The sequence below is a fragment of the Brassica oleracea genome, chromosome C6 (genome assembly GCF_000695525.1).
Source record: "Brassica oleracea var. oleracea cultivar TO1000 chromosome C6, BOL, whole genome shotgun sequence".
Classification (NCBI taxonomy): domain Eukaryota; kingdom Viridiplantae; phylum Streptophyta; class Magnoliopsida; order Brassicales; family Brassicaceae; genus Brassica; species Brassica oleracea.
Window position 1 is genome coordinate 31,777,312 of NC_027753.1, and position 8,961 is coordinate 31,786,272.

General features: G+C 36.5%; 2 protein-coding genes across 2 annotated transcripts; one reads left to right on the forward strand and one right to left on the reverse strand.

The window, feature by feature from the left end:
• Positions 1-582: 582 nt before the first annotated feature.
• On the forward strand, positions 583-3,819 carry LOC106299827 (receptor protein kinase TMK1). Its single transcript, XM_013735831.1, has 2 exons — positions 583-3,048; positions 3,123-3,819. The coding sequence occupies exons 1-2, from the start codon at positions 753-755 to the stop codon at positions 3,653-3,655; spliced, it is 2,829 nt and encodes a 942-aa protein (XP_013591285.1). The 5' UTR covers positions 583-752; the 3' UTR covers positions 3,656-3,819.
• A 3,706-nt stretch (positions 3,820-7,525) lies between these two features.
• Positions 7,526-7,965, reverse strand: LOC106298012. Its single transcript, XM_013734117.1, has one exon. It carries the CDS (start codon positions 7,877-7,879, stop codon positions 7,526-7,528), a length of 354 nt encoding a protein of 117 aa, XP_013589571.1. The 5' UTR covers positions 7,880-7,965.
• Between the last annotated feature and the right edge of the window lie 996 nt (positions 7,966-8,961).

Consider the following 8,961-nt stretch of genomic DNA (forward strand, 5'->3'; position numbering starts at 1 on the left):
AAACTGTACATTTTTACCAATGGTTGATTAGGCAGTGTTATTTTTAATGACAAAATAACAAAACTATACATTTTTGCTCCTTATTAAATCAAATAAATATAAAATTGTGTGAAATAGTATATCACCAATTTAGGTTACCTGTTATTTGTTTAAAACACATGAATAAAACAATTTGCCATTTACAAAAAAAAACTGGTGCGTAAAATAAGCTTCTACCTATTTATAATTTTGTAATTCTGTAATTCTGAACTTTTGCTAATAAGTAGTGCATATTATCTACTTTATAATAACTTATTTAAAGCTAAAAGAATAAACATTTTGCCATTATGAAGAAGAAAACTTGATGTAACGTTTATTTTTTTTTTTGCTTTTCTAGTTCTCCATATCGTTTGTGTGAAGCATTTGACATCAACCCACTACGTAGTCAAGATTTCAAACTATGACCTCTTTATTTCAAATAACGTTATCTCAGTCCTATGATAATTCAAAAATTCTAATAAAATAAAAAAATAGAAATAGAAATAAAATAAAATAATAATTCTGATGTATCTAATCTGTTACCAAACTGTCATCGGCTTTGTGGGGCAGACATCCCATGTGCAACCTCCTTGGCTTCTGCTTCAGAGTTCCATCTTCTTCTTCTTCCTCCTCTCCCAATGGCCCATCTTCCCATTTCCACTTTCTTTTCTCCACAATCATAACCAAAGCTTCACCTCAATCTCTCTCTCTCTTTTCCAATCTCTAAGTAAGCTATGAAGAAACACAGAGCCTTTCTTAAGTTTCCCTTTCTTCTCCTCCTCCTCTGTCTTCTTAAGTTCTCCAAAGCTGATTCAGATGGAGACGCATCAGCTATGCTTTCACTCAAGAAAAGCCTAAACCCACCTTCATCTTTCGGATGGTCCGACCCGGACCCGTGCAAATGGACCCACGTCGTTTGCACAGGCACCAAACGGGTGACCCGGATCCAAATCGGGCATTCGGGTCTCCAAGGTACACTCTCTCCCGATATTCGTTCGTTAACAGAGCTCGAGAGGCTCGAGCTGCAGTGGAACAACATCTCTGGTCCCATCCCTACTCTAAGCGGCTTGTCTTCCTTACAAGTCTTGATGCTAAGCAACAACCACTTCGACTCGATCCCCAGCGACATCTTCCAAGGCTTAACTTCGTTGCAATCTGTCGACGTGGACAACAACCCTTTCGCGTCTTGGGAGATCCCCGAGAGCTTGAGAAACGCCTCTGCTCTTCAGAACTTCTCCGCCAACTCGGCTAATGTCTCCGGTACGTTACCTGGTTTTCTCGGACCGGATGAGTTTCCCGGTTTGTCTATTTTGCATTTGGCTTTTAATAAGTTAGAAGGTGAGTTGCCGTTGGGGTTGTCCGGCTCTCAGATTCAGTCGTTATGGCTCAACGGTCAGAAACTAACCGGTTCGATCGATGTTCTTCGGAACATGACCGGTTTAAGAGAGGTCTGGCTTCATTCCAATTCGCTCTCCGGTCTTCTTCCCGATTTCTCCGGTCTGCAAGAGCTTGAGAGCTTGAGCTTGAGGGATAACTCGTTCACCGGTCCGGTTCCCGCTTCTTTGATGAGTCTTGACTCATTGAAGGCTGTGAACTTGACTAACAATCATCTTCAAGGACCGGTCCCTGAGTTTAAAGCCTCCGTCTCCGTCGATTTGGAGAAAGATACCAATAGCTTTTGCTTGCCTACTCCAGGCGAGTGTGATCCTAGAGTGAAGTCTTTGCTTACGATCGCTAGCTCAGTGGATAATCCACTGAGGCTAGCTGAGAGTTGGATAGGAAACGATCCTTGTACTAACTGGATTGGGATCACTTGTAGCAATGGGAACATTACCGTTATTAATCTTGAGAAAATGGGGCTAACCGGGACGATTTCTCCTGAGTTTGGCTCCATCAAATCGCTTCAAAGAATCATTCTCGGAATCAACAACCTTACCGGTACCATTCCTCATGAGCTCACAACGTTACCTAACCTCAAAACGCTGGACGTTTCGAGTAACCATCTTTTTGGGAAGGTTCCTGCTTTCAAAAGCAATGTGGTTGTGAATACTAATGGCAATCCGGACATCGGAAAAGATAAAAGCTCTTTATCTCCTCCTGGCTCTTCTTCACCTTCTGGTGGTGGTTCTGGTTCAGGCTTAAGTGATGGGAGAGTGAAAACGTCTTCGGGTTTTATAGGAATCGTTATTGTTTCTGTGCTCGGTGGACTATTAATGATCTTCTTGATCGGTTTATTGGTTTTCTGCTTGTACAAGAAGAGGCAAAAGCGGTTCACAAGGGGCGAGAGCTCGAATGCAGTTGTTGTTCATCCGAGACACTCTGGCTCTGACAATGAGAACGTTAAAATTACAGTGGCGGGTTCAAGCGTAAGCGTCGGAGGCATAAGCGACACCTACACGCTTCCCGGTACGAGCGAGGTGGGAGATAATATCCAAATGGTGGAAGCGGGAAACATGCTGATCTCAATCCAAGTGCTTCGTTCGGTGACTAACAACTTCAGCCAAGATAACATTCTGGGACAAGGAGGTTTCGGTGTTGTTTACAAAGGCGAATTGCACGATGGAACAAAGATTGCAGTTAAGAGGATGGACAACGGAGTGATTGCTGGCAAAGGTTTTGCGGAATTCAAGTCTGAGATTGCGGTTTTGACCAAAGTTAGGCATCGCCATTTGGTTACGCTTCTCGGTTATTGTCTGGATGGGAACGAGAAGTTGCTTGTGTACGAGTATATGCCTCAAGGGACTTTGAGTAGGCATCTGTTTGAGTGGTCGGAGGAAGGGCTTAAGCCTCTCTTGTGGAAACAAAGATTGACTTTAGCGTTGGATGTGGCGAGAGGTGTGGAGTATCTTCACGGATTAGCTCATCAGAGCTTCATTCATAGAGATCTTAAACCGTCAAACATTCTTCTCGGCGATGATATGAGGGCTAAGGTTGCGGACTTTGGACTCGTTCGTCTTGCACCTGAAGGGAAAGGGTCTATTGAGACTAGAATTGCTGGAACATTTGGTTACTTGGCACCCGAATATGCAGGTTAGTTAGTTAGATACTTTGCACATTCGATTTAATTCTATTCATTTTGATGATTGTGATATTGTTTGTTGCAGTTACGGGTCGAGTGACCACAAAGGTCGATGTGTACAGCTTCGGGGTGATTCTGATGGAACTAATAACAGGAAGGAAATCTCTAGATGAATCGCAACCAGAAGAGAGCATTCACTTGGTCTCCTGGTTCAAACGAATGTTCATCAACAAGGAATCATCATTCAAGAAAGCAATCGACCCGACAATAGACCTCGACGAAGAAACCCTGGCCAGCGTTCACACCGTTGCTGAGCTGGCAGGCCATTGCTGTGCCCGTGAGCCTTACCAGAGACCAGACATGGGACACGCTGTCAACATTCTGTCCTCACTCGTCGAGCTATGGAAACCTGCTGATCAGAATCCAGAGGACATATACGGAATCGATCTGGACATGTCTTTGCCTCAAGCTCTTAAGAAATGGCAAGCTTATGAAGGAAGAAGTGATCTTGAATCATCTACTTCGTCGCTTTTACCTAGCTTGGGTAACACGCAGATGAGTATTCCCTCTAGACCTTACGGATTCGCAGAGTCTTTCACTTCCGTAGATGGACGTTGATGAAATGAGAATTCTTCACAAATCCCAAATTTGTTTGTTTTCTTCTGTATATTTGTGTGTGTTCTTCCTCTTTCTTCACTTCTCACTTAACAATTCTTTCATGTTTCTTGTTATGCAAGTAACCTTAGGGTTTTGGGTTTCGTAATATTATTGCTGTTTGTTTTGTTGAGTTAAACAAACATGACGTGTGTTCAAGTAACAGAAGGAAATACTCGTTGAACCAAAGGGCGAACTCTCTCAGGCACTAACTTCGAGGTCTCTCCAAGATCCAGTTTATCCGGCGCCGGCGAAGCGGTTTCTCGTCGGCGCGGGGTACTATATCCGGCGTGCTGCTAGCTCTCATCTTCATGGCTCTGTCTCGCATCCTGTTTTGTTTGTCACTACATCGCTTCTGTTGGTTAATCGAAGGAGAAAGACTCCTACGGATTCAACGACGAAGCCGAGGACTCTTCGTCTCAGATCTTCCGGCGGTCTCTCTTCCTCAGATGGCCTCTCCTCCAGCGACGAGTCGGGAGGGTTCTCTCACCACCGCTGTGTTCCGGTTCTTAGGGACAGTTCCCGATGAACCTCCCTCTGGCTGCCGTCGGACAGGTTACGTTATCAACTTTGTCCCGTGCTTTCATATATCTTTGGAGCAGAGATTTCATTTGAAGAGCTTTTCCTTTCTTTCTTCGGGAAGGCTTGAGCCTATTATCACACCACGGTTTGCTCCTCTCCAGTGTTCAGGCACCAGATCCAAAAGCTCCACGAGATTAGATCCGAATTTTGTCGGTGGTTCTTCACTCTACTCATCTCCTAAAGTGGTGCTCTCCTCCTCTGCGTGGATCCTCCTAAACGGCTATACTGTTCATCTTCGACAAAGCTTCTCTGGTGACCTCTTCCACGGCACCGTCGAATAGCCAAGATCCGACGCGTCTCGCTCCGAGCAGTTTGTGGGTAGTGGGATGGATTTCAATTACGTTTGGGCTTGGCCCATCGAAGCTACCAAATTTGCCAGCCCAAAGTTCAGTTTGATAAAGCCCAAATTCAAGAAAGAAGATGCGATTCATATTACAATGGGCTTGGCTGTTTGGGTTAAACTTATAGAGATTTCCGGTGGGTTCACTGGAATCTCCTTTCAATGCATATTACCATATCTCTCCTTTGGGATGAATTCACCGGTGGGTGCACCGGTTTGGGACTCGATTTCACCATCCTTCTCTCGTGAGAAGTGTCTTTTACCATCATTCCTTCTTTCCATGAAAGGAGATGTTTTCTCGGTTTCATTATCGAGGTATAGTTCCAGCTTCTTCACCGTTTTGTCATCTTGTGTGGCGGTCTGTACGTGGCCAAAAGATGCAATCGAGTCTACTATGGTTTTTCTCGTAGGTGAGAACTGGCTCTCAATGTTATTTGTGACTATCTTTCAGCTATCCGACTTCATCGTGAAAGCCTTATCGACGCAATCAAGCTTAGTTTTGATTTCGTTGTTATCATCTTCTTTTGAAGAATTATCCTACTTAGCTTTTTTTATTTGTGTTGTTTATGCTTTTAATGAAAGAGGATGTCACATTCTCTCATGTTATTGTAACCAAACAAGTTAAATCTGAATGAAATTAAGTTGGGTTAAAAAAAAAAAACAAACATGACGTGTGTACTCTTTTAGTTTGTGGAAATGGTAATGACAGTGAGGCAGAGAGGTTGGCATTGGATTCATCTTCACATGCCTGTCTCTTTTGTTTGGATCTGCTAATATCTTTTATAAATTGACCACGGCACTACTAACTTTTTTGTTTGTTAATAAAATACTAATTTAGCTTCTGCAATAAACAACAGATTTCAATATTGGGTTAAATTAGTATCTGGTGACATAGTTTGCTTCTTGAAATAATTACACATGCACATTGACACTTTATAATTACACGCTGTTAAAACATATTCATCGGAAGGAACACTTTTTCAAACATATTTAACTTAACTAACTAAAATGTTTAAAATATTACTTTATCTCTCTTTTCTCTTTAATTTTACTCTCTTTTCTTCAACGCCTAAACAATCAAATAGATTCACAACATCAGTTGATAGAGTTTTGCTTCCTCTTTCGAGTCATCGAAATCTCTGTTACAGACGTCTGATTTACCTTCACAATCTTTGTCTCTGTCTTCCCCATCGCACAAATAAAATAGGTATTAAGTTTTAGTATTTTACCAGGACCAAAAATCGGAACCTGAATCAAACTAAAATAACAAAAGCTACAAATGGACCGAATTTCTCAAATACCAAACGATTTCTATGTTTCTATAGCTGAAATAACAAACTGAACCGGAACAAACTGAAAAGCGAATATATATAAATATTAGTTATATATGTAGCACCCTTTATAATGATTCCACTACCGTAAATAAAACAAATTTTCTTCTTATGCCAATTATCGATTCTCCAAAAACCTAATTGCCGATTTCTGACCTCATCAACGTGATACAGTAGAACCTCTATAAATTAATACTGTTGAGACTTTGAAATTTTATTAATTTATAGATATATTAATTTAAAAAAGTTTCCATATTTAGATATTCTATTTTAAAATATATTTATTATAAGATAAGAAAAATATTTAATTTTAGTGTATAGACATTAATTGTTATTTTTTAAAAATTTGACATTTATATTAATTTTATTACATTATTTCGTGGGTATAATATATATTGCATAGAACTTAAATGTGCTTTTATATATAATATTACTAAATCTCATCAAAAATATATTAAGTGTTAAGAAAATATAAAGATAATTTCATTGTGAATATAAACACAAACAATATAATAATAAGTTCTTACTTATATAAAATATGTATATATAAAAATTATTAATTTATAATTTTAATGGGACCATATATTTACATAGGACTTTTTTTTTAAAAAATATTATCTTATTATTTGATCGATTTGTGTCAAATTTTGAACTGATCCAAGTTGGGACCAGTAAAAATTATTAATTTATAGAGATTATTAATTTATCGGATATTAATTTATAGAAATTATACTTGTATTCTATTAAACCCACTGCTGGCTTTTTGTTATTTTTGAATACGCCAAATCCAGATTCAACAAATATATAAATATTCATGTCTTATAATATGTTTCGTAATTGTATTAAACAAAAGGACTCATCTATCACTCATAAAAGGAGTGACATGGAGTTTCACTAGTTAGACGTGGTTCAAGTCCCTTTTCATTTTTGAAAGCCTTTTTACGAAAAAAGTCCCTTTTCATTTTATCATGAATTTTTTTTACTTACATAAATTAACGAATGGTTATTTTTACTCTTGAATAAATTTTTTTAATCGATTTGAGTCCTTTTAAAAATGTTTCATGGCACAGTTTTGAGGTGCAACTCCGCTTGTATTTAGTTAATTTTTATTAATCAATTTTTAAATTGTATTTTCAATCAATTTCTTCAAAATATATGTAATAACTCAAAAAATTAAATATGAAAACATATGTGATGGAATAAAGAAAATGATATATAGATTGTGCAACCACGTGCTAGTGATACTATAAATGGAGTAAGTTTGTTGCGGTCTTGTGGATTCGCGAAATGCTATATTTTAAGATTACAAATTAGTGTTAATTTTGATATTCCGCCATTTTAGTTCATAAAAAACTGTGAGTATTTAAATATTTTTAAATATTAATTTTTTTTTATTTGGGACTAGACCTTTTTATTTGGCACCTAAAACTGAGAAAAGGGAATAAAGTAATGAAAAAAGAAAACAAACAACACAAAACGAAAAATAAAAATCTCACATGAATATATTAAAGATTAATTTTGAATTTGTATGCAAATACAAATAATTTTTATAAAATCCCATATTATTAGGTTAAATAATAATTAAGCAGGTGATACCGCTATTGAAACAGACACACAATGAGCCCATAATTCATCTCTTTTCTGTAAATATTTGGATTCGTTTCCGATTAAACTAGGTCTATCAGCGATATATTTGACAAGTGTGTCATGACACTCTTTGCCTTCTTGAACAAGCTCCTTGCAACAAGGAATTGATACAATTCCATCTCCAAAAACTTGAGAAATGATCTTGAGTGCACAGTTTGGACTAATTTTAACAACACATTGATCCCATAATTTTTTTGGCTCATTTTCTTCTACAGCTAATGAAGGTACACATGTATTCGCCACAACTAGGACAACAAATGACAACATAATAAAGTTAAGCTTCGCCATGGTTGTTATGTGTTTGAGGATTTACTGTTTAACTTTTCTCAAGTTAGAGAAAGAAATAAGTTTTTAAATTTCTGATGTTATTTGAATAAACGAGGCTTGCCCTATTTATAGATACGAATAATCAATATTTAACATTTATGTTCGACTAATGAATTTTGCTTTTGACGTTTTTATCATTAACATGTGTTAAGTTACATTTTTTGCTGAAGTTATTAACTGCTTAGGCTTATACTTTATAAAGAATTAAATTAGGATTCCTGTAGTATACAAATGAACACACTAAAAAGTTATGTAATTATTTAAATTAAAAACTACCGAACATTTTTAATGAATTTTTTTTTTTGTCAGCAACATAAAATTTGGTGGTTGTATATCAATTTACTACAAAAACCAAAAGTACACTCTAACATTTGATCAATCTAGAAATGATTTAAAGTATATATCTATATATCTCTCTCTCTATAAGATTAAAGGAAAGAGTTTCAGATTTTATATATTTTTTATTTCGTGATGTAGGATGCTTAAGAATGTAATTTTATCTTTTTAATTTTATAAACTTTTATATAGGGATGGTTATGAGGTAAGACATGACTCCATTTGGGAAAATAATCTACAAATTTCAATTCCTATACAAGAAATAAAACATGAAATGTATATAGAATGAAATTTAATAAAAACTTAAAAATAAATTTTCGAATTTAAACTTGCCATATCATATTTTATCAGTTTATAACTTACATAATAGTTTAAATACTATATATTTTCTCAAGGAAATTTATGTGTCTCATATTAAACATATAACTAGCATATATATACTTATATAAATTAACGAATGGTTATTTTTATTCTTGAATGAATTTTTTTAATAGAGTTGAGCGCTTTTAAAAATTTTTCATGCACAGTTTTGAGCCGCGACTCCGTTTGTATATGGTTAATGTTTCTTAAATCAATCTTCAAATTGTGTATTCGATCAATTTATTCAAAATTTATTTAATAACTCCAAAATTTAAATATGAAAAGGTATGTGATGGGAAGAAGAAAATGGTATATAGATTGTGCGACCACTTGAAGGTGATACTATA

What these genes read in the sequence shown, in the direction of transcription:
- LOC106299827 (XM_013735831.1), top strand. Translation starts at nt 753, where the DNA reads ATGAAGAAACACAGAGCCTTTCTTAAGTTTCCCTTTCTTCTCCTCCTC. An exon ending in CTTGGCACCCGAATATGCAG is followed by an intron (nt 3,049 to 3,122) that starts GTTAGTTAGTTA and finishes TGTTTGTTGCAG; the next exon opens with TTACGGGTCGAGTGACCACA.
- LOC106298012 (XM_013734117.1), bottom strand. Translation starts at nt 7,879, where the DNA reads ATGGCGAAGCTTAACTTTATTATGTTGTCATTTGTTGTCCTAGTTGTG.